Source organism: Scyliorhinus torazame, chromosome 16 (assembly GCF_047496885.1).
Source record: "Scyliorhinus torazame isolate Kashiwa2021f chromosome 16, sScyTor2.1, whole genome shotgun sequence".
Classification (NCBI taxonomy): Eukaryota; Metazoa; Chordata; class Chondrichthyes; order Carcharhiniformes; family Scyliorhinidae; genus Scyliorhinus; species Scyliorhinus torazame.
The window spans coordinates 22133727-22159378 of record NC_092722.1 but is presented as its reverse complement, the minus strand read 5'-3'; the positions used below and the strand labels follow the sequence as shown (position 1 = coordinate 22159378).

Here is a 25652-nt window from a genome sequence, read left to right as displayed (position 1 = left end):
CTCTCTGTCCTGTATATATTTTTTCCAAAAATAAGCGCCAGTTCATTTACCTGCCTAGTTGGTCGTCAGTTCCTCGCAGCCATTACAACTTGGTTCTAGACAATATGACTCTGAAGTGGGAAGTGGTGGTAGAGGTCAGACCAAAAGAATAGTTGATGCTTCCTTAATTTATGGCTTAAATAGAATTTTTTGTTTCCGTCTCATTACAATATTTGCTTTGAAAGGGGGTTTGTTTAAATAAATTTTACATTTGAGCTGAAGGTTGAACATTCATTCAACCAGTGTCATTATCTGTAATGTTTAAGCATTTGCAGAATGATGGAGTAAGACAATTGTTTTAATACAACGTTATTTCCTCCTTTGGCAGTATGTACTTTCACCTGGCTGTTTTCTTCAAAAACGTCTGTCGAAAATTACTTGAGGAACGGTTTTCAAATCAAAGACATTGGTTCTGTATAGGGCTGACAGATTCCAGGTATCAGCCCCACCTATTTAAAACATGCCTGTACAAGCTACAGTAAACAGACTTCATGACGGACACTACAGTAGCATCACCCAGTCAAATCACGGTGATTTCTGCAGCAATGTACAGTGAGGGGAGGATAGTTACCTAGGTGTAAAATCAATCCCAGCAGTGATTGATGGGAATTGCGCAATCATCTCCATTCTGACTGGGAATCATGGTGCCACAAAATTAAACCCTAGTGTGACTAACGCCTTTATTCAATTATGGAAAAATAATCTCTGATTTTCTTTGTCCCAACCGGATCCTCGAAGGGGGCTCAAGGTATATCTCCTTCCAGTGCATAGCAGTGCTTGGGTTCAATCAATGCCAAGGCTGAAGACAGTGTGGGGTCAGCCCAGACCATTATACTTTTCAATTGCTTTTGTGCCAGTTTGAGCTTCAATGAATTTGGCAGGTTGATTGCATTCCAGGGAAGGGAGCACTGTCGCTTCTAAATCAACAGATTGTGGGTTAAAACTTCACCCCAGGGACTTGACCACATCATCTGGTGCTTCAGTGCATTATGGAGGGCGTGACGTTAGTTACATTGATGCCTTGTCTACCCTCTTGGGTAAAAGCTCCGAGGACACGATTCAAAGAAGAACAGGGGGTGTTCTGGCCAGCATTTATTCCTTAACCGACATTATTGAATCAGATTATTTTGTCATAGATCCCATTGCTCATTAAAACAAGTTATTTGGCCATTGTCACTTTTGAGACCATGCTGTGCACAATTTGGCAGTTATATTTCCCTACATTACAAAAATGTCCACACTTCAAAAGCTACTAATTAGTTGTGAAGTGCTCTGAGATGTCCTGGGGTCATGAAAGGCATGATGAAATCTCATGCACGAGAGCTGCAGCAGTTTTCCGATTCCATCGATGTTGAGACAGACGCCCTGTGTGTGGGCATAGACTAAGCCTCTCCTATAGCTTCTGTATTGCAAGAGCTGGTCTGTGTTCAATATTACTGGGAAGTTACCCGAATATCATGACCCTTTTATTGTTGTAACCTAGCAGTTGTAAAAGTGTGACATTTTCCTTTTTTTTTGCTCTTTGTCTAATTCATGCTTCTAATAAACCTGTTTGATAGATTATAACCCAAATAGAGGTCTCAACGATTCCTGATTTGTCAGTTGAGAGCTTGGAGAATGCAAAAAGGCTTTTATCTATTCCTGTATTTGGGTATTTTGTTTTGAGTCAAAGAAAATCCATACTACTTGATATTGTGCCTGGTAAACAGATGTGTGTACAGTTCGACTTTAGTGTGTTTGAAGTGAGGACTCATTTACAATGAATGTTTCTTGGCACAGAGGATAAGAGCAGCATCTGGTGCAGCCCTAAAATTGCAGCACTGATTTATGTCCCACTCTTGATGTTGATTGTTGCTTGCTTGCTTGTGATTACCATATTGGCCTGTTCAAGATCTGCGTATCTTTCTCTATGTTGGCTGATCCTGTACACTTTTGTTTTCTTCTCTCTGCTGGTATTTCTCCTGTAATATTTGACGACAATCTCGTGCACTTACTGTTTTACAGGTGAAACAGAGGGAAAATGATGTAGCGTTGAAACATTTTCAGAAGGTTGTGCGGGCCTTGGAGTCACTGAGCATGGAGGAACGGCAGTTTGCATTAGTGAAAGGTCTCTTAGCGGGGAACGTCTTTGACTGGGGAGCCAAAGCTGTTTCAGAGTAAGTTGGACCGTGAACAGATGGAAGCTATTGCACTATGTAATATTTTACTGTGCTGGTGAAATTTTGAAGATGCAGAGGATGTTTTGTTTCTGGATGTGTTGACTAGTGCCCAGCCTTTGGATGAATCCTGGTTCACGCTCCCCTCAATACCGGTTTGTTGAGGTTGGACCCAAAATATCTAAGTAGGCCTGCTCCGATTGGGTAACCTAACCTCTTGGGCAGCAAGCAGTCTCGATGATTTAGTTTTCTATGGACTAAGTATATACTTGCTTCTTTTACTCCAATTTTTTTTCCTCCATCTTACGAGGGCTTGGACATTTGCTGGTGTTCAGCACTGGTCTAATGGACATTCTTTATGTCTCGGGTTTTAGACCACAAATGTTTTGCAGCCCATTTGACTGTTGGGCAAAGGAAGGATTGGAACCAAGCCTCCAGTCTGCTGTCATTTGATATCTGCACCAATGCGTTTCCCAGCAGGGGTGGCTTTGTAGTGATCAGCTGTGGAAAATGGAACATATGGAATGTGATTCTTACTGTAGCTCTGGAAGCCGTTAGTAAATTGAGCGTAGACCAAAGATAGAACTTGATTCACTGTCACAAGAGGTGCAAGCAATTTTACAAGCAAATGAAGTACTGATTATTGAAAGGCACAGCCGTACCACAGTTCCAGTAATGACATGTGGCAAGCCATCTGAAAACCGTTTTCTAGTTTCGTATTTGCTGTATCCTGTACCTCAATCTTTTAAATCATGTTTTATTTTGTCACATTTAGTGTACTTGAAACAAATTCAGCATTCGGTTTTGAAGAAGCAAAAATGCGATTACAAGGTAAGGAGCCATGAGACATTATTTGACATTGTAAGAAATTAAATATAATTCAGCTCTGCAAATGAGATTGATATCCTGTGTGCCTTGGTGTTACACTTTGGAGATTAAGGGGATTAAGAGTAATTGAAATGTAAAAGAATTATTGTAATCACCTCTTAATTATAATTCTTGTCCCCAACCCACCTGCTTCCCAAATGTTCCTGACATGGCTGTAATATCATTTGGTGAGGGATAGCGTTTGCTCACCTGTATACTCAAATGGTCATTCTTCAACATCTTGGAAAGGAGGGGAGTAAATGAAGAATAAAAACAATGCAGGAGTTTTACCCTGAGTTAACTTAGTTAACTTTAATACTAAAAGACTAAAACACCCCATTTTCCCCCAAACTGCCGTCAGAAAATAATGCACAGAACATCAGGATTGTGCAAATCTACACTAAGGAAAGCCAGGTAAATGTTTCAGGTGAAGCTCCTGAGCCTTGCTGAAACATCTCCATTTGAAATGTTAGCCTCTCTTTTTCTCTCTTTAGGTGTTTTACAATCTATCTATGACAATCATGATTTGTCTTGGTCTTTGGAACTGTTAGTGCATTAACCCACGGTACTGAATCTGATGCTGAAGCTCCCCTTTAACAAAGAACAAAATACTTGGGAGCCCATTCCTAAAGGAGTTTGATGGAAGTAACTAACAGAAATATATGTTCTTGTGTTTCTCAGCACGTCCGTGGCTGGTGGATGCATATAATGATTGGTTAGAACGGCTTAAGGTAGGAATTTGTAGAAATAATTCAATTAATTGTGTTCCTATGTCAGGATCGGACCGGAGTGGGGTGTGTAGTGCTCCTGAGTACTGATAACATGGGTTTAAAATGTTAAATATTTGCCATTGGTTATGATGTCTGGGAGTGAGTCACAAGGTCGTAATGTAAAAGGGATTCATCTGAGTATGCAGATTCATAATAAATCATTGCAGCCAATCAGGCCAGTCCCAAGGTTGAAAAATAATATATGATGTTCTAACACTCGTGCTTCTGTATCGTCTATTCTGCTAAGTACCAATCCAGTTCTTTCTTGAATTTGCAGACACTGGCCCTCCCCATGACCTACCCAAACGATCTTTTCATTTATTCATTTCCTATTTTAGTCTATAATGAATGCAAAGCCTGACTATTGTGTAAAAGGCTTAGGTCCACATTCCTACAAAACCCACAAATATTTATCACTATTGATGAAAGCTTCATGATTGCACCTCTATTTATTTTAGCTGAACAGTTGCACTTAATTGTGGTCTACTGTGTACAGAAATGGAACATATTACTTGACTTTTAGATAGATGTTAAGACTCTGATGTGCTTAACTGGTTAGCTTATGCAGAATTGATTTTGGCATTTAAGAATGTTAAAGAGCTTCTTGAAAATAAATGCCAGGAGCATTCATGCTACTTTGGTGTTCTGGTGGTGTGGTATCATGGCTGCCCAAAAGCTTATGCTTAAACTTTTTTAAAAGTCTTTAGTTATGTTCGTATAACTCATAATGTCCTGGGTTTCCCGCTTGCACATTCATCATGAGGTCAAAGAACTTCCAGAGCCAACTAATAAACCAATCTGCAATCTAGGGTTTGAATGCATAAAACATAATCATCGACTTTACAGCACGGAAACAGGGTATTCAGCCCAACTGCTCTATGGCAGTCTTCATTTGAGTCTCCCTCCCATAACCACAACCTCTTTTCATCTAATCATATCATCATAACTGTCTAATCCTTTCTCACTTGTGTATCTATAGAACTTCCCTTAAATGCATGCATCAAATCAGGAAAATTATTTTAAACGGGCCCTTTGGCTCATTGAGCTTGTCCTTCTTGTATTTCAGTTTACCCAGTCTCGTATACAGTTGTCAAACTGCATTTTGAACACAGCTATTTCTTTTGATTACACTGCTTTAGTGGTTAGATTGTTCCAAACAATAATTGCATTTTGAGTAGGGGAATAATCTTCTAAGAACTATTTTCGGATTGGCACACTCTAATTCTATCAGTTGGAATAAATTAATACTCTGGACTTGCCTTGTCTGTGCTATTTAATATTTTGTGTACCTCAATGCAATCTTCCATCTTAACCACCTCAAATATAGAACTCAAGCTTCTCCGTCTTTTCCATGCAGCTCATCCCTTTTCAACTTGGGAATCATTCTTGCTCTGCTCTGCAGCTGCTGCTGCTGACCAACCTTCCTCTAATGCTCCGCGAAGTAGTCTAGGAACGATTGCCACCGCCTGTAGAACCCCTGCGCAGACCCTCTCAAGGCAAACTTAATCCTCTCCAGCTTTATGAACCCTGCCATGTCGTTTATTCAGGCCTCCAGTCTAGGGGGCTTCGCCTCCTTCCACAATAGCAAGATCCTTCGCCGGACTACTAGGGACGCACAGGCCAGAATTCCGGCCTCTTTCGCCTCCTGCACTCCCGGCTCATCCACTACTCCGAATATTGCAAGCCCCCAGCTTGGCTTGACCCGGACTTTCACCACCTGAGATATTGCTCCCGCCACTCCTATCCAGAACCCCTCCAGTGCCGGGCATGACCAAAACATATGGACATGGTTCGCCGGGCTCCCTGAACACCTTCCACATCTGTCCTCTACCCCAAAGAACCTACTCAACCTCGCTCCCGTCAAGTGCGCCCTGTGAACCACCTTAAATTGTATCAGGCTGAGCCTGGCACACGAGGAGGAGGAATTAAGCCTACCCAGGGCATCAGCCCACAAACCTTCCTCGATCTCCTCCCCCAGCTCCTCCTCCCATTTACCCTTCAACTCTTCTGCTAGGGCTTCCCCCTCTTCTTTCATCTCTTGGTGTATTTCCGACACCTTGCCCTCCCCGACCCATACACCCAAGATCACCCTGTCTTGAATTTCTTGTGCCGGGAGCAACGGGAATTCCCTGACCTGTCGCCTCACAAAAGCCCTCACCTGCATATATCTAAATGCATTTCCCGGGGGTAACTCAAACTTCTCGTCCAGTGCCCCTAGGCTCGCAAATGTCCCGTCAATGAACAGGTCCCCCATTCTTTTAATCCCCGCCCGATGCCAGCCCTGGAACCCCCCCGTCCATCTTCCCCGGAACAAACCGGTGGTTACCCCTGATCGGGGACCATACCGAGGCTCCCACTGCACCCCTGTGCCATCTCCACTGGCCCCAGATCCTTAACGTTGCTGCCACCACTGGGCTCGTGGTATACTTTGATGGCGAGAGCGGCACCGGTGCCGTCACCAACGCCCCCAAGCTCGTTCCTTTACAGGACGCCACCTCCATCCTCTTCCATGCCGCCCCCTCTCCCTCCATAACCCACTTGCGGATCATCGGCACATTTGCTGCCCAGTAGTAGCTCCCCAGGTTTGGCAGCGCCAAACCTCCTCTGTCCCTACTGCGTTCCAGGAACCCTCTTCTTACCCTCGGGGTCTTATTCGCCGACACAAACCCCATAATACTCCTACCTACTCTCTTGAAAAAACCCTTGGTGATCACGATGGGAAGGCACTGAAACACAAACAAAAACCTCGGAAGGACCACCATTTTGACCGACTGCACTCTACCCGCCAACGAGAGCGGCAACATGTCCCATCTTTTGAAGTCCACCTCCATTTGGTCCACCAACCTCGTCAGATTCAATTTTAGGGCCCCCCAACTCCTGGCTATCTGGATCCCCAGATACCGAAAACTCCCCACCGCCCTACTCAGCGGTAGGTCCCCTATCCCTCTTTCTTGGTCCCCTGCCTGTAATACAAAAAGCTCACTCTTCCCTACAATGAGCTTATAGCCCGAGAACTCCCCAAACTCCCTCAGAGTCTGCATGACCTCCGCCATCACCTCCATTGGGTCCGCCACGTACAGCAGCAGGTCATCCGCGTATAGCGACACCCGATGCTCTTCTCCCCCGCGGACCACCCCCCTCCATTTATTAGACTCCCTCAGTGATATGGCCAAGGGTTCAATCGCCAATGCAAACAACAGGGGGGGACAGGGGGCACCCCTGTCTCGTTCCTCGGTACAGCCGAAAGTACTCCGACCTCCACCGGTTCGTCACCACACTCGCCACCGGGGCTCTGTAAAGGAGCTTAACCCAGCTAATAAACACTCCCCCGAACCCAAACCTACGCAACACCTCCCAGAGGTACTCCCACTCTTCTCGGTCAAAGACCTTTTCCGCATCCATAGCTGCCACTATCTCCGCCTCTCCCTCCTCCGATGTCATCATTATCACGTTTAAGAGCCGCCGCACATTAGTATTTAATTGCCTGCCCTTTACGAATCCCGTCTGGTCCTCGTGAATCACCCCCGGGACAAAGCCCTCAATCCTCGTGGCCAGCACTTTAACAATAACTTAGCGTCCACATTAAAGAGTGAAATCGGCCTGTACGATCCACATTGCAGTGGGTCCTTGTCTCACTTCAGAATCGAGGAAATTGTCGCCTCCGACATTGTCGGGGGCAGGGTCCCCTCCTCTCTTGCCTCGTTAAAGGTCCTCACTAGTAGCGGGGCCAACAGGTCCACATACTTTCTGTAGAACTCCACCGGGAACCCGTCCGGCCCCGGGGCCTTCCCCGCCTGCATGCTCCCCAAACCCTTACTCCGCTCCTCCAACCCGATTGGTGCCCCCAAACCAGCCGCCTCTTGCTCCTCCACCCTCGGGAACCGCAGTTGGTCTAGGAATCGCCTCATCTCCTCCCCCCCCCGGGGCTGGGATCTGTACAGCTCTTCTTGGAAGGCCTTGAATACCTTGTTTATTTTCGTTGCAATCTGAACCGTGGCTCCCCCTCCATCTTTGATTGCCCCTATTTCCCTCGCTGCCGTCCTCTTGCGGAGCTGGTGTGCCAGCATCCGACTGGCCCTTTCCCCGTACTCGTAGGTCGCCACCTGCACCTTCCTCCACTGTACCTCCGCCTTCCCCATGGTCAACAGGTCAAACTCCGTCTGGAGCCGTCGCCTTTCCCCAAGTAATCTTTCCTCCGGGGCCTCTGTGTATCTCCTGTCCACTCGCAAAATCTCCCCCACTAACCCCTCCCTTTCCATGCCCTCTGTCTTCTCCCTATGAGCCCTGATGGAGATTAGCTCTCCCCTGATCACCGCCTTCAACGCCTCCCATACCACCCCCACTCACACCTCCCCGTTGTCGTTGGCCTCCAAGTACCTTTCGATACACCCCCTCACCTTCCCACACACCACCTCATCTGCCAGCAGTCCCACGTCCAGCCGCCACAGCGGGCGTTGGTCCCTCTCTTCTCCCAGCCTCATTTCCACCCAGTGCGGGGCATGGTCCGAAATGGCTATGGCCGAATACTCCGTCCCCTCCACCATCGGGATGAGCGCCCTGCCCAGAACAAAGAAATCTATCCGGGAGTAGGCCTTGTGCACGTGGGAAAAGAAAGAAAATTCCCTGGCCTGCGGTCTTGCAAACCTCCATGGGTCCACTCCCCCCCCCATCTGATCCATAAACCCCCTGAGCACCTTGGCCTCCCCCGGCCTCTTTCCGTCCTTGATCTGGAGTGGTCAGCACTGTATTGAAGTCCCCTTCCATTATCAGTCCTCCTACCTCCAGGTCTGGAATGCGCCCCAACATGCGCTTCATGAATCCAGCATCATCCCAGTTCGGGGCACATACATTTACCAACACCAGTCACGTCCCTTGCAACCTACCACTCACCATCACATATCTCCCTCCATTATCCACTACAATAGCCTTGGCCTCAAATGACACATGCTTTCCCACCAGAATTGCCACCCCTCTATTTTACGCGTCCAGTCCCGAGTGAAATACCTGTCCTACCCATCCCCTTCTTAACCTAACCTGGTCCACCACCTTCAGGTGGGTTTCTTGGAGCATAGCCACGTCTGCCTTCAGTCCCTTCAAGTGCGCGAACACTCGAGCCCTCTTCACCGGCCCATTCAGGCCCCTCACGTTCCACGTTATCAGCCGGATTGGAGGGGCTCTCAACCACCACCCCCCCCCCCCCCGCCGACTAACCATCTCCTCTTCTGGGCAAATCCCGTGTCCGCGTCTCCCTCACCCTCCAGTCCACCAGCCGGGGCACTTCCGTCCCGACCACCTCTTCTGTGTCCCATTCCCTTTCGGCCAGTGCAGCAGCAACCCCCCCCACTCCCGTAAGTCAGCTGACACCTGATGACCTCGGCTTCCCCTCGCCATCCCTTTGACCCCCCCCCGTGTGGGAGTCTCCCCGTCAATATACGTTCCTTCGTTCCCCTTCCCACCTTTCTTCCCGCGCGCGGGGGGAAAAAACCGCGCTTTCCAAAGCCTGCCCCGCCCCCTCTGGCGCAGCTCCTGTCGCGGCCTTGTCTCTCTCCCCCAGCCCATGTAACATTCCCTGCGCGTGATTGCCCCCCTATATACAACAACCATAATACTTCAACCCTCAAACATCCCCCACCCTCACAAACCCTCAATGAGAGTCCAACCTTTCAGTTAGTATGAAGGTCCACGCCTCTTCGGGCGTTTCGAAGTAGTGGTGTTGGCCATTATGTGTAACCCACAGTCGCGCTGGCTGCAACACTCCAAATTTCACTCCTTTCCGATGCAGCACCGCTTTGGCCTGGTTGAAACCCTCTCTCCGCTTAGCGACCTACGTGCTCCAGTCCGGGTATATTCTGATCTCAGCATTGTCCCACTTGCTGCTCCGCTCCTTCTTGGCCCATTTCAGGACCCTCTCTCTGTCCGTAAACCGGTGAAATCTTAGCACCATCGCCCTTAGCGGCTCATTTGCCTTGGGCTTCCTCGCCAGCACCCGGTGCCCCCCTTCCAGCTCCAGCAACCCCGGGGGGGCCTCCGCGCCCATCAGCGCCCCGATCATTGTGCCCGCGTATGCCGCGGCATCGGCCCCCTCCACTCCTCCTGGGAGACCCAGGATCCTCAGATTTATTTCTCCTCGACCTGTTTTCCAGGTCTTCGAGTCAATTTAGCATAGCCACTGGCGCTGTGAGGCAGCAGTGCTAACCACTGTGCCAATGTGCCGCCCCTAAATGTGTCACATTTATTTTGTTCTTTCTATTTTCTGTGTTGCTGGAATTGAATGGAATCAGTCACATCTTTCTTATTATCAATCTAACTCTCAACTTTTTTTTAATTTAGAGTATCCAATTAATTTTTTCCAATTAAGGGGCAACTTGGCGTGGCCAATCCACCTAGCCTGCACATCTTTTGGTTTGTGGGAGCGAAACCCACGCAAACACGGGGAGAATGCGGAAACTCCACACGGACAGTGACCCAGAGCCGGGGTCGAACCTGGGACCTCGGTGCCGTGAGGCAGCAGGGCTAACCCACTGCGCCACCGTGCTGCCCTCCAACATTTTTATTTTGTGAAACAACCCGAATGTCACAGAATTATAAAAATGGTTACAGCACAGAAATCTGGGCCATTGTGAATGCGCTAACTCTCTCTGGGAGGGCAAATGGGCTAGTTGTATCCTCAGTCCTTTTCCTGTATGCCTGAGTTTTTCTCTTCGGGTGCTTAAGCAATTCTCTTTTGAATGTCGCAATTGAATCTACGACCATCACACTGAGAAAATTCCAAACAAACGGCGTAAAAAAGGTTTTCCTTCATGCTGCTGTTAGTTCCTTTGCCGTTCATCTTGTATCCCTGTCCTTTGGTTTTTGACCCCTCTGCCACTGCGAATTGTTTCTCCCTACCTACTTTCTCTAGGCCGAGCATGATTTTGAACCCCAACAATCAAACCTCCTTTCAAAAGTCTCTAAGAAGAACAGCTCCATCTTCTCCAATCTATCTGTGTAACTGAAACCCTTCACTCCTAGAAACATTCTCCTGAATCTTTTCTAGAACCTGACTGATGCCCTCAAATTCTTCATAAAATGTGGTGCTCAGAATTGGACATCTACTGACGTTGAGGCTAAACCAGTGTTTTATAAACATTCACCATGATAGCCTTGCTTTTGTAGTCTGTGCATCAGTTTATAAGCCCTAAGCTCCTGTATGCCTTATTCGGCAATTTCTCCACCTGCCCGGCCACCTTCAATGATTTATGCACATATACCTGAAGGTCTCTTTGTTCTTGCACCCACTTTAGAACTGCACCCTTTATTTTGTATTGCCCCTGCCTTCTTCCTACCAAATGCATCATTTCACACTTGTCAACATAAAATTTAATCTGCCAGATGTCTGCCTCTCTATATCCTCTTAAACGTTTTTAAAAATATATATATATTTATTCAAGTTTTTTAACACTATTTTTCTCCCTTACAAACAATAACGCCCCCAAAAAACCGAGAAATCGCGCAGAGCAAGATATATACATGGCAAAATGATATGTTTACAGAGCTTTGTACACTGGCCCTCACCCGTACGTGCCAGTTTCCCCAACCCTTCATGTTATCTCTTGCTCATCCACCCTCCCAGGCAGTTCCCCCCCCCAGGACGCCCCCCCCCCCCCCCCCCCCCCCCCCCCCCAGGTTGCTGCTGACCGACCTGCCTCTAACGCTCCGCGAGATAGTCTAGGAACGGTTGCCACCGCCTAGATAGTCTAGGAACGGTTGCCACCGCCTCTCTTAAACGTTTATAACCATCCTCCTCACATTTGACAATACTTCCAAGTTTTTGTGTCATTTGCAAATTTTGAAATTGTGCCCTGTACGCGTCGAAGCCTAGGACATTAATACATATGCAAGGAAAGCAGCGCCAATCCTGGGGCACCCCACTGTATACCTTGGAAACCCGGGTTTAGTGATAGGACACGTAGGGCAGTTGAGTAAATTCCAAATTCAAAACACAAGGAGTTAGAACCGTATGGACTCAGCAACGTGTCTACAGCCATAAATCATTCCCTGATGTTAGTTATTCATTGTACACAATGTCAGCTCTCTTCAGTTTCTGTCAGTTTAATATGCCAGCAGTGACTTGTCAATGATGTCATTAACGTCTGTTAGTACCGTTGTTTTACTGAAATATAATCCGTAATCGGTTAGCAAGAAATTCTATGTCTAATTCTTATAGATATCTACATATCTTTATGATTAGAGATTAAAAAGCAGAGGCAAGAAATACTCAGTGATCAAATACCAAACCGTACTGGCTTTCTCTTGCAGGGTCCTCCTCACAAATGTGCCTTATTTTTCGTAGATAATAGTGGGATAGACATAATTCTTGGAGTTTTCCCATTTGTCAGGGAGCTGCTGTCCAAAGGCACAGAGGTAAAGTATTGCATTTTGTTCTGTCTGATTGAGAAATAGTGAGCAAAAAGACGTGATTATTCCATGTTTAAAAAAATTCTCACTCCCCTGATTACCTTTCTTGGGCTGTCCCAGATGGTTTTAATGGTAAATCTTCTGCCTAGTTAGCATCGGAGCCACATTAGTGTTCAATATCTGAACTCTGCTGAGTTAGTTGGTGACAGTCAGGGTGGCAGTAGCAGGCACAGCTGTTGAGCTCTATGGCACTGAGATAATGAGGGGGCAGATTGGTTTCCCATCATTAATTGATGACAACTGCTTGGCGGTGTGTCAGAGGACAGGACAAGGCTCGACTCTCAATGACTGTCGGAATTGCGAAGCTGACAATCGGGCTATAGACTCGTTTGTAGCAAAGGTCCATGCGGGCAAGACTCTAGAGAGCAGCTTACATTCTGCCGCATCTTTGGAAAAGGTTAGGGTGATGGGCTGAGAATCGGGAAGAAGGTAGATTATTTTCTATTGACCAAATTGGTCCTCATTCTACCTCGCACTGCAGTTGGGTGGTTGGAAGTGGCCAGATTCCAGCCCTTTTATCAGTGCCCCATGTTGCTAACTTTGTCGTTGGCTCAACATGATGTCGCCCCACTCCCACCGTCCCGACATTAGTCTCTAGATGGGTAATAATTGGCTAAAACCTGGGTAAACATGCGTGGGGGTGAAATTGGGTCAATAAAATTATTGAAAGTAGGAACATTCCCTGCCGCAAGTGCTTTATTCTTATTAGATTATGGGTTCTGTATTCAGAGTGGATTCTCATTATTTATATTCCACCGGCATGTAAACCAGTTCTAAAGTGGGACATCCACTAGAAATGTTCAATTATCCGCAAACGAGGTCCATTTGTGAGATGTACCTTTAATCTAACAAGAACTGCAACAGTACTCGTTATTGCTCAGATTAACTCTGCTGCCAAAATTGAAGGACCGAGATTCATTTCAGTTTTGTTTTAACGGGAAGCAATTCATCCTAGTTTCCTAATTTGCCAAAATTCTTGTTTCTTTTTGCTTTGAAAAAAAAAGCTTCAGGTAATTTCTGACCCCGATTGTCAAAAATAAAAAATAAACAAACGTTACATGTGATGTGTTCGAACACTGATATATCTGAGCAGTTACTTTTATTTTGTACTGAAGTAGGGTGAAGAATCATTTGAATGTGTGCTGTTTGTATGCTACATTGTGGCTCAACAATATTGGACTGTGCCAACTTCTAACTTACAGAAATCTGCTTTGTGTGTATGTTGACAAATATTTTGGAGTTGTTTTACTTCTGTGCTATCATCAGTTAGGAGGATGTATAATGCAACACACTATTTTCTATGTGAACGCCTTGCTCACATGCTCCTGCAAGACCAGTTGCTAATAGTATGTGGAGTAGGTGGATATTGGGTTGACTGTGTGTTCCTCTCCTGAGGGAGGTCGCTTATAATTGTGAACAAGAATTGTTTCTGCTCAATCTCGTATACTACTGTTGCCAAGTCTTTAAAAGCGTGTTGTGCGTAAGTGAACAAACTCTTCCTTCCCCCAACCCCCCTCATAATGTTCTGTGTATGCGCAGCCCCTTTCCATATTGACCTGTGAGTGAGGAGTCCCCTTCCATATTGTGTATTAAAATGAAATGAAAGCCTCCCCGAACAGGCGCCGGAATGTGGCGACTAGGGGCTTTTCACAGTAACTTCATTGAAGCCTATTCGTGACAATAAGCGATTTTCATTTTCATTTCATTTCATGTAATATGGCCTTAATCTTCCATAAGGTTGCAAAGCTTTTGAAGCAGAAAATGACTTTATAACTTCAACATTTTAAAAGATGCCTAGAGTCTAGCACCAGTCTGTCATACACTGAATGTCAGTATTTTATAAATTTTAAGCAACTTTAAAAAAAAAAGTAATTGACTTGAAACTTAATTTCTCAGGTGAATGAAATCTTCACAAGCAGTTGCATTTACAACAGGGTGTACTTGTGAACAGTGGTTTTAAGTGGCTGGATAAGACTGGCAACTTAATTTTACGACACTCTGTAGACTCCAGATTGGGAACAAGGCCGCGAGATTTATCTGTATGTTCAACAATTGAGAGCTATTTAATACCTCAAACCTTAACACAAGATTGTGTCTGGCTGTGTGTTTGGCTGCCTTGGGTGTGATGTTGTTTGCTGAATCAGAGGATGCACTGCTTGATGACTAGTTTGTCAGCAAGTGTGACAGGAAAGTGTTACGGGAAGCAAGTGTGACACTTGCAGGAATGTCTGTGCTGCCCTCAAGACTTTCAATGGAAATGCACATAAATCTACAGACTAAATACCTTTTAAAATTCTCTGGCTACCTCCAGCTGGTCCGTAAATGCTATTTTTGCGTGGTGTATAGCACCTCACTGTGCCAACCAAAATGGAAATGCAATGTTTTGGAGGGAGTAAATCATTTACAAAATATATGTACTTTTGCGATACATCGACCATCTTCTGAGCTGGTGCTGCCTGTGCCAAGGCTGACCATGCCTGCCAGCAATTGTGCCAAACTGTTTTATCGTGACCATGCCATTTTGCTGATGTCTGATTACCTCCCGCTGTGTCTGACCTCCTCTTCCACTCCCCATTCCAACTCCCAAGTGTAGTCAAATGTACCAAAAGGTAAGTTGCCATTCAGTGGCGTTACACTTTGGTAACATGCTACACCTGCTGCATCATTACTAAATGGTTTAATGTGATGAAGGGAGCTTCTGAGTCAGGCATCACTTATATTGGCTTTTGCAAAACATGTCTAAACAGTACTTTAGTGGACCTGTTTTACTCTTAAGCCTGCCTGACATGATTGTCTTCAAATGCAGGTCATTTTAGCCAGTAACTCAGGACCAGCACTAAATGATGTTACCTGCAGTGAGTTGGCAATAGTTACAGAGAGGATTGCAGCAATGGATTCAGTTATCAGGTAAGCAACTTGACAGTTGCATTGACTAGTGCTGCCTTTGGCTTAGGGAGAAGACTGACTTGTGGCTGAAGGAATACTGATAAAATTGGCACTTACCTTTTCAATTTTCTTTATAGCATTTGAGTGAAATTGCAGAACTACTAAGAAAGAGTGCGCCTAATCTGGGTATCTCTTTCAAAGAGCTGATACAGGACGGTGGGCCAAATGGCCCCTTTCTGTGTTACATGATTCTGTGTATCCTGGAAAGAGAGCAGCTGGTAAGCACCGTCTGCTAGTTACGTGGTCTGAACTACAGTCATTCCAGTAACATGGCTGATTGACTCTTGCCTGGAAAGTGAGGACAAGACCGGCTTCAACTGTGGCACCCACCACTGTCGAGTTGCCTCCTGTTGCACACATCATCTGGGCTCAGACCTGAAGAAGGCCTTGTCCTTCTGGAATTGTACCTCATCATGAATGCACTTTTAGTGGATGGAGGGGAGTAGAGGTGAACAGAAGATTTCCTGTCCAATCATAGTGTTGTGTTTAAACACTAGGGCTGGAATACCTGCCACATTTCGCAGATTGAAATTGGCAGGGACCCCAGAGCAATGGCTAAAAATGTTACTTTACACTGCTTCGGTTTTTTTACTGAAATTAAGCTAGGAGATTCATGCAGAAATTCAATACCTATGCCTTTAAGATCTTTTTGTGCTGTTGTTAGACCATCCTTGATCCTTTTGCAGTCTTTTGTGAGTCTGTTGTAATGATTGAGCTGCTTATCTCTGCCCCCATTCCTCCTTACAGAACAGCTTTACAAGAAGATAAATTATTGTTAGTTCAAAGTGGTTCCAGTTCACCTTGTCTGGATCTGAGGTAAGGTGTTTTTTTTTTTTTTTTGCCCATCTTTTAAAATGTAAAAATGTAAATGTCGCCTCAGCCCCAGAGGACCATAGGCTGATCTCCCATTTGAGAGCTGACTGGTGGTGAATTAGCCTGAGAGTCACCATACCTCAGGCAAGGTTGGCAAGGCGGGGCCTCCATGAATAACCTCAGCTGGAGGGTGGCACGATTCGATCCTGGTCCCAGGTCACTGTCAGTGTGGAGTTTGCACGTTCTCCCCGTGTCTGCGGGGGTTTCACCATCACAATCTAAAGATGTGCAGGGCAGGTGGATTGGCCACACTAAATTGCCCCTTTAAAAAAAAAAAAATTTCTTTAATGAATAACCTCCACGAGAATGTGAATTGAAAGGGCGGCACGTGGCCCAGTGGTTAGCACTGCTGCCTCACGGTGCTGAGGACCCGAGTTCGAATCTCAGCCCTGGGTCACTGACCGTCTGGAGTTTGCACACTCTCCCCGTGTCTGCGTGGGTTTCACCCCCCACCCCCCCCCCCCCCCAAACCCAAAGATTTGTAGGTTAGGTGGACTGGTCTCGCTAAATTGTCCCTTAATTGGAGAAAAAAAAATTGGATACTCTTTAAAAAAAAAAAAAAAAAAATGTCAATGTGAATTGAACCTGCGCTGTTGGCGTCGCTCCGCATCACAGACCATCCGTTCAGCTAACAGAATAACTTTTATTTAATTAACTATTTTCTGTTATCCCCAAGCCCTTCTTCACAAGCCTCCTTTTAAACCTGCTTCCCAACCATGATTTCAGTCACTCCTTCCCTTTCTCCTTACTGCTGTTCAATGCCTGGTTATTTTTGGCTCTGTGAACTGCTTTATGGACATTTTATTGTAATGGTGCAATGGAAGAACAAACTTATAGACCTTGTTCTATTTGATTCTCGCTCTGGTACACAGTTCCTTGATGCCATCTGCTCTCCATTACTGTCCATGTCAGCCTATCTCTCTCTCTCTCTCTCTCTCACACTAACCTTGAAACTTTTGCTTTCCTTTTCTTCCCTCTCTTTCTAGTCCGCTCATTCTCTTTCTCTTTCTCTCTCATATTTTTGTGTCTCACACGCAGAGGTGAAAGCATAATTAGAAACTGAACACTGGCTTATTTATTTTTCCTTCATAATAATCCAGGACTGCTGTCCCAGTTGTAGGATCGAGAATGCAGACCGAGTTGAGGTCAGCTGTCTGGCAATAATTTCTGAGCGTTCTGGTCTGTGTGGCCAAGTTGCCTGTAGCAACTGAACCATTGGAGAGTTGTTGCCCTTTTAAAAACTTTCTACTGCTATGCTCTTGCTCACACGGGCTGAGTAAATTGTTGAGTAAATCTGCCAAAAACTGCTGGGAGGGGAGAGAGAGAAGGGACGATTGTTGTTTGCATTTTCTCTTGCATGGATTTAAAAACATTTTTGCAAGGGGAAAATAAACAGCTTGCACCCAATCAGCAGCTCTCTGTGTCAGCTTGAAGGAGTTTGGAACTGACCAGACACCCGGTTGTGAGTGTGTACCCATATCTGACCATCCCATCACCTATGATTTAAGTGAACTTTAGAAATATTATTACCAAAACACTGAACTTGCATTTACCATCTTCACACTTTGTCCAGCTGAACTGAACAAATTGAACTGTAAAATTTTTCATTTTGCTTTTGACTTTGATTAAATGACTTGGCGTTTGAGTCGAATGCCGAAGGGCATGAGCCTGTCTCTGGTGTTAATGATGTAGGTGATCACACCAAGTGCAATTTTTTTTCCTGCAGCACTGTTTTATAAGCTAAGAGAATGGTACGGTTTATGTCCTGAGCAGCAGAATACACAGACGTGATGCTACGGGTTTACAACAAGAAAGCGCACCACCATAACATTTTGAGGCACCACCGTAACATTTTTAGGATGTTGCATAGTGCTCTGCTTGTTATTGCACGGTGTGGTTGCTGTTATTCGCAGGTTATCCCTGTAAATTGTCAAATTATGCCCAGCAAAGTCTCTCAATCAGAAAATGAGACAAATTGCCAATTATTTTGTTTTTGGTGATGGTGCGGACTGAGCGGAGAACGTTAGTCTGGACACAAGGAGAACTCCCTGCCCTTTTCAAATCCTGAAATAGGACCTTTTATGTTGGGCTAAACAGACGGGCCCTTGTTTTAACCGAAAGACAACAGTACTTCACTGTTGTGCTCCAGCCCCGGAGAGGGACTTGAACTCGCAAACTTCTCAGTCGGGTAACCGTGTTTACCAACTGAGCCACCCTGACAGCGAACAACTGACAAAAACTGTGCCACGTATTGTGTTCAGGTCTGGTTTACACAGCACAAGAAAACAAGCACGCTGTGGAGAAGATGCAGATAAAGGCAATCAGCCCCCACCCCCCTCTACACCTGCCACATCCCACATGCAACCCCCAGTGTGAAGAGGCACAGGTTGTGAAAGATTAGAGAGTCTTATAGTCTGTTTTAGAAAGGTGTTGGTTAAGTGGGGACACCTGACTGAGGTCGTGGCATCAGTGGGTGCAATTTAATTGGTGAAAAATACAGTTAAAAGAGAAATCCAAAATAACTTATTTTCTCGGTTGTTTGGAATACGAAAGGAATTCAGAATGTAGCTGATGCTGTGGTGAGGATGAGCATTACTGTCAGTGGAGGAGGCTGGAGTGTGAAGTCTCATTGATTAATGGATCGGCTGAGCATGGATGAGTCTGATAGAGATTCCCTCCAGTTTTGTTACATATTGATATGATGGTGCCTTCAAACCTTGAATCGGGACAGCACGGTAGCACAGTGGTTAGCACTGTTGCTTCACAGCGCCAGGGTCCCAGGTTCGATTCCCGGCTTGGGTCACTGTCCGTGCGAAGTCTGCACGTTCTCCCCGTGTCTGCGTGGGTTTCCTCCGGATGCTCCAGTTTCAAGTCCAAAGATGTACGGGTTAGTTGGATTGGCCATGCTAAATCGCCCTTAGTGTCCAAAAAGGTTAAGTGGGAGTTATTGGGTTACAGGGATTAGGGTAGTGACGTGGCCTTGAGTAGGGTGCCCTTTGTAAGGGCCGGTGCAGACTCGATGGGCCGAATGGCCTCTTTCTGCACTGTAAATTCTATGAGAGTATCTAGATAACGGAGGATGAACCTTCACCAGGCTCGACAGCCCCATTTTCAATCCATGACTCTTCTGCAGTTGATGGCAGTAGGCTAAACCGAACTCTAACACTGAACTCTCCCACTCACAGCAGCTAACCGTCCCAACCACAAGGTCAGCCTTGGGAGTAAAGGCTAATGGCCGTCTTTAATGTCTCTTTTTCTCTCTCAGTCGATTGGACAAAGGATTGGCGACGGTAGTCTGGGAAAGGAAGACTGACCTGGTGATTATTGAAGGCATGGGTCGAGCTATTCACACGAACTATTACGCTGCATTACGTTGCGAAAGCCTCAAGCTTGCAGTCATCAAGAATGCCTGGTTGGCAGAGCGGCTTGGCGGGAGAATCTTCAGCGTGGTTTTTAAATATGAGATGCCGCCAAAGTGAAAGTGAGGATTACCTTGCTGAGGAAGGACTTGACATTGCACTGGCTCTGGGGTGTACCCTGTGGAATGTAATTGTATTTTTTTTTTCTGTGACTATATAATTGCAGTTTGAAAAAAAAACGTCAATATGGATCAGTAAAGCTTTTGTGTCAGAAGCAATAATATATATTATATATGTACAGCAACCATATCCTTGTTTTAAACAAATGTTTATTGTATAGACACAGTATTTGTGGAAACAAACATTGTTTTGCTTTTTGTCACTCGACAATCAGGTGAAATATTATCCCTTTCACAAGCTTTTCCCTTGAAGAAATTCAGCTAAAGGATAATGTGGTTTGCAGATGCTAGTGTTGCCATTAGGGTCCCAATAAAGTGTAATGGTGCATAGGGGAGATTTTTATCCTGTACCCACTTGGAACTGTAAGTAACAAGTCAGCAGCACAATTATAAAGGTGCCTCAAACCTTGAATCATGTTTGAAAAGAACAATTGTAGCTATAATAACACCATATATAAATCTAGTGGGCAAAGGCTTGTCCCAATATAGCAGTAGGGGTATAAGTACTGGTGGGTATTGTTCTGTCACTCTAGCACTTTGGGTACAGTATTGGTGGGTACAGGTCTGTCATTGTATAACATTACGACCAATGAACTACTGTTGAAATGTAGTCACTGTTGTAATGTAGGAAAACACATCAGCCAATTTGCACACAAGCTTCCACAAACAGCAGTGAGATTCTGACCAGATAGTTTATTTTAGTGCTGTTGAGGGATAAATATTGATCGTGTTACTGAGGAATGCTCCCCTGTGCTTTGAAATAGCACAAGAGAAAAAAACAAGGCCGCAGTCTGATGTCCCACCTGAGAGGCAGCACCTCTCACAGTACAGAACTCCCTCAGTACCAGGTCTCGTCAGTGTCAGCCTTGATTTGGTCCTCGCGTCTTTGGGCTTGAACCCAGGTTTTCAAACCAAAACCTGTTTTGAACTGCAGCGTGCGTGAGCTGAGCCTGACATCTGCTATTTGCAGGATTGATCATCTACTCGGAGATTTCAGTGTTGTATGTATTTTTCTTGCTTTGGGGGTGCGAGCAATGTGCTATTCTAAAAGGCTTATCAGGTTACAAGTGTTACATTTTTTGTGCTGTCCCATATATTTCAAAGCAAGCACTGCTGTGTTCATAAATTGTGCAGCTTTGGCATCTCCTTATATCGGGGTATAAAATCAATGGGAAAAGATACAGTCCCAAGACCAGGTCACAAGTGTAAAGTTACTTGAGATAGTTTGTGGGTCGGTGAGATGGACAGGTGCTCGAGGGAGGGGGGGATCAAGAGCTCAGGGAAATGGGGACAGGAGTTCTGGTTGAGGCCTTCAATATGAAGGTTATGGTCCGGTAAATAGCCATGATTTATTTTAATTGGTAGCTGATGCAACGCACGGAGGTCGAATTTAAAATAACCTCAGAGTTAAAAGGGCTCACTAACACTTATTGCCTAGACTTGCATGCAAACTGACCATATAGGGACCAGCACCTGGGTGATTGTCAGTCCATGTTTACCTGTACCCCTGTACGCGTTTGTATGGTCAGGAAAGACGGGGAGCTTAAAAATTGCTATTTTTTTGAACTGTTATGGTCAAAGTTTGCCTGTCCTCCCTTCTCCAACACCCTGTTGAAGACTTGTGACCCATGGGTGCTGATTGTCAGTTGGTAATATTAGTCACCACAGCTGACCTTTGCCCTCAGCACTGTAATCCTAATTTGGTGTATCTGCTTCTGAGGGATGTTCAACTTGATCTGTTCCTGCCTCTGTGGTTTTGAAAGCTGCTCATTTAGATGTAGCCTGGAAGTACATTTTGTATAGTATTTCTCCCCCAAGCTCGCTAACTGATATTGATCACGGCTAATCATTGCATGCCTCACTACGGCAGAATGTTTCTATCTTTGTGACTGGGATGCCATGGAATCATCCAAGCCAACTCTTAGTCCCATTCCCCTGCATTTGTTTCCAAAGCCCAGCATTTGTTTTCAGGTTTTTACCCAATTCCCCAGGAAAATGGCTAATGAATTTGCTTCCACCACGCCTTCGGTCTGTACACAAGCAATGGCAGCAAGTGTGGACTTCAGGAGGGGAGACTGGAAGGAAGTGAAACTGACATTTGTTTACTGAATTGAAAATGTGAGATCTTCTGCTGTAACAGCAGAATGCTAGTAATTGTGCAAGCTTTCACTACGTCCTGACAGTATTACTCAGATGATCACAGGAATGATTGTTAAAGGGTCATGGAGTAGATTTTTAGCATCAATTCTCATGCTATTGCTATTATTAAAATAGCAAACTTGTTGCCTTTTACAGTGCCACATGCATCAGCAGCACTTCCAACAGGTGAACAATGTGCCTCTCCCCACACTGACCATGCCGCAGACAAACTTGGTCCTGTTCCCTGATGTTTGTGCACACAGGCAATTTTCCAATGGGAGTCGCCAGGCAGCAATTATGAGCAAGAACCCTGGGTGACTTTCCCCCCCACTCCCGGTTCCGGGGAGCTTTGACCAGTTGTTCAGCTTATATTGCCCCTCTGGCTGTGATCGGCTCACTCAGCATAGGTCAAACCTGAACTCTTCCTTATCTCTGTGGCCAAGAGATGCAACTGGCACAATCAAACCACTGAAGTGTCTTTTTTTTAAGTTAAGTGGAAAAACTAGTTTAATCATGCTGTTTTAATTGAAAACGAACATCTTGACTTGCTAAGATAGTCGTGTGCTATTCATATTGGCTGGATACAGTGGCAACAGAAGCTGTGGCCAGAAAGGAGGTGTTATTGTAATTTCCCTATCAGTCATACCTGGAGGTCACAAAGTAATTGGGTTGATTTTACGCACAATTTGTTTTGTAATTATCCTCCACTTAGCTGGAGAAACATCCTTTCTGTAGTTTCCGAGGAGAGTTTGGAGACTTATGTGAATTCCAAGCACAAGTTCTGACTGCACCAACTCATTGGTTGACACAATGGTGGGTGCCAATATCCACTCAGTTTCTTTCTTCAAGCCCCAACCAACTATCCCAGTCAATTTTCTTTGTGTTATGATTTGTTTATTTCAGTGTGCGGTACCTTTTGCAGAGCCACTGTTGTGCATATGTGGTGCCTTGAAAGGGGCAATTTGTGAGTGTCCTACGCGCTATTTTCATGATCACTGCAAGGCAGTACACACACACTTTAGAGGGACGATTGACCCCAATTAATTATTGCTTTGGTCTCTTGAGCCAGGTAGCTGTCTTCAGGAAGCAATGTGAGTTTCTCAGCGTGGTTTAAGAGATAGTAAATGCTGCATCGGCAGCACTCCTCCAAATTGAATCGTGGCGGTAGGACAGGTTCAAGCTGGCAAAAGGTAACAGAATGAAGATCAGGAGGTTCTTCACACTAAAAATGGCTGTCAGGTAGGCTGATGGGGACACTAATCATTTAAGAAGCTATTGGGTGCCGCGAGTTGGAGCGAAGGAGCCTTTCTGGATGGATGAATTAAGATGGGTTGAAAGATTTCATTGTATTGAAGGCCTAAATAGAGGAATCTTTGTCATTAGAGGAGAAAAAAAACTAAATTTATGCAAGTACATGTCAAAGTGCTTTAAAAGAAACGTACTAAACAGCTGCCAATTTCCACACAGTCCGGTCCCACAGTCAACAGTTGAATGAATGATTCGTCCGGTTTGAGGGGGGAATGTTGAATAGGACACCAAGAGCATTCCCTTCGCTTAGAATAGTGCTAGGGGATCTTTAACTTGCATTTGAGAAAGAACTCATGACCTTGGCTTAATGCCTTGTGCTGAAAGGCTGTATTTCCAATAGTTTCACAATCCCTCAGTATTTCACTATCCAAGTCTGTAAAGGGATTCAACCCTGTGAGTGCTATCTACTGAGCGAAGCGGACAGTTGTAATGAGCAATTGCGATACTCCATTAAATATAACCAGCCATCAATTTGATTTATATTTGAGTAGTTCGTTAAAAATCCCAGCCTGGCCATATGGATGTAATATAAATTTGACTTTATGGCTGAGAGGTATAGATCTATTGTATGTTGTTTAATTTTCAAACTACTTAATAATTATAATCAGTTTCTCTGGCTCAGTAGGCTATGGGTTGGAACAAGCTGTATTGAGCTATACCACTTAATCTTAATAAGGAACTGCAGAAATAGTACTACCATTACTCTACTATTATGAAAACCTCCTTTAGTTGTCAAGTGAGGTTTTCGGGGGAGGGGGGGGCGGCGATGGTGCTAATTTTAAACTTGGAGCATTAATTGAAAATTGATCCAGGTTACCGATCTCCCCGGATACTAGCTCGTCAGACCCTGCAGCCCTTTGCTGTTGCTGATCAGGTCACCCCTCCTGGTTGAGCCAGCAGTCCTCGTCGATGCAGAGTCCTGTTTTGATGGCAGTTAAAAATGAATGAAACCAACTGAATGCGCAAAAGGTTATGGGGTGAGGTGACGGGGAGGGAGGAGTTCTACCATATTTATCAGTGTTGTGCATCAGTCAATGAGGGAGGCACTGTAAATGCAACCATGAAACATATAGCAATATTGCACCACTCTCCCAGATTCACTGTTATTTATTGTGGTCATCTATGTTACATCATGTGTTGAAATTAAGGTATTTTTGTTGATATTTCATCCACAAGCCAGGCAGCAGATGTATGTGCACATACTGTGCGTGTAAATTATCAGAGAAGAATTTGGACATCTTGCTGCAGTAATGTGGCCAGGGTAACGGGTAGCACACAGCATGGTGCAGTTAACCCCTTATGTCAGAGAGTTCAGATCGCGTAACATACTATGGTCACTTCTGCCAACCTCAGGGCAGCACTAACAAGAAGGTTATATTCTGATTTGGAAGAGTGGATTTATATTTACAATGACAATTTTATATTGTGTTTGACTGTAATACGAGTCATAAATAAAAGTGGTCAAAGCTCTCCTGGATTGGCCCAGACCACACTGCACAAACAGCGTGACATTGTGTTGCTGGGAGCACACGAGCCAAGGGAATGGATTGGAAAGGGAAAAACCTTGCTGTATTTTATGTGATCAACTAGATTTCACCATGTGTATAGATTAAATATAGATTATTTTGGAAGGAGTATTTTGTTATGTGATTTTCTTTTTTGCCTGCACCCTGATTTGAAAATATGCTAAATGTATAAATGGACTGGGTTTTTATCTAGATCTTCTCTTCCAGGAGATCACATAGTTTTGGAAGGTGTGGAAAGTATATATTATGATGCATAAGATATTGCATTCATGTGGGATAGAATGGATGGATTGGGCATATTTTCCTTTCATTTGTATGTAAACTCTGCCCCCTTCACTTGGAATTCATTAATCCCAGGCCATTTTCACACTTGCGTGGACTACCTCAAATAGATTTTAGCAGAGAAAAGCACATGAATAGCCAATGTACAAGTTTTTTTTGTTCATGTTTTGCTTCAGCTTATTTACTTTCTCCCTGTCTATATTAAACTCTCACTTCAAACTCTCAGCAATTTGCAGAAAGTCTACTCGTATTATGTTTTGTCATGCTCGCCCTAGAAATGAACATCCTTTCTTTAAAAGAAAATCTCTCCTACATTTTTAAAAAATTTAAAGTGTCCAATTCTTTTTTTCCCAATTAAGGGGCAATTTAGCGTGTCCCATTCACCTACCCTGCACATCTTTATGTTGTGAGGGTGAGATCCACGCAGACAATGGGCGAATGTGCAAACTCCACACAGTGATGCAGGTCGGGATCAAACCCGGGTCCTCGATGCGATGAGGCAGCAATAGCGCCACCGTGCTGGCCCTCTCCTAAGTTAAGGTATAAATAGTCCTCATAATAAATAAAATTGTTTAAGCAAGACTATCAAATTCAAGGGTAAAGTGACAAGTAAACTGGCAAGAGATAGACACTAACCTTCTTAACAAAAAAATTGCACTTTGTACAAGTGTGTTGTACAAGATTTTATTAAGGCATTAAGTCTAAAATCAACACTAACATGACATGAATATTGTTATTGAGTACTGCATGG

General features: G+C 44.9%; 1 protein-coding gene across 3 annotated transcripts in view; it reads left to right on the top strand.

The window, feature by feature from the left end:
• Window positions 1–24728, top strand: part of pank4 (pantothenate kinase 4 (inactive)) — an 82598-nt gene extending 57870 nt beyond the window's left edge. For 2 of the 3 annotated variants that reach the window (XM_072478064.1, XM_072478063.1), the window contains 7 exons: window positions 2044–2195; window positions 2971–3026; window positions 3744–3793; window positions 12131–12235; window positions 15096–15196; window positions 15983–16051; window positions 19374–24728. In XM_072478064.1, coding sequence (XP_072334165.1) covers window positions 2044–2195; window positions 2971–3026; window positions 3744–3793; window positions 12131–12235; window positions 15096–15196; window positions 15983–16051; window positions 19374–19587 — 747 coding nt within the window. In that variant the 3' untranslated portion in view covers window positions 19588–24728. Of the gene's footprint in view, window positions 1–2043; window positions 2196–2970; window positions 3027–3743; window positions 3794–12130; window positions 12236–15095; window positions 15197–15982; window positions 16052–19373 lie in introns of those variants that run through there. The other variant, XR_011935403.1, reaches the window with a different exon arrangement.
• The last annotated feature ends 924 nt before the right edge of the window (window positions 24729–25652 follow it).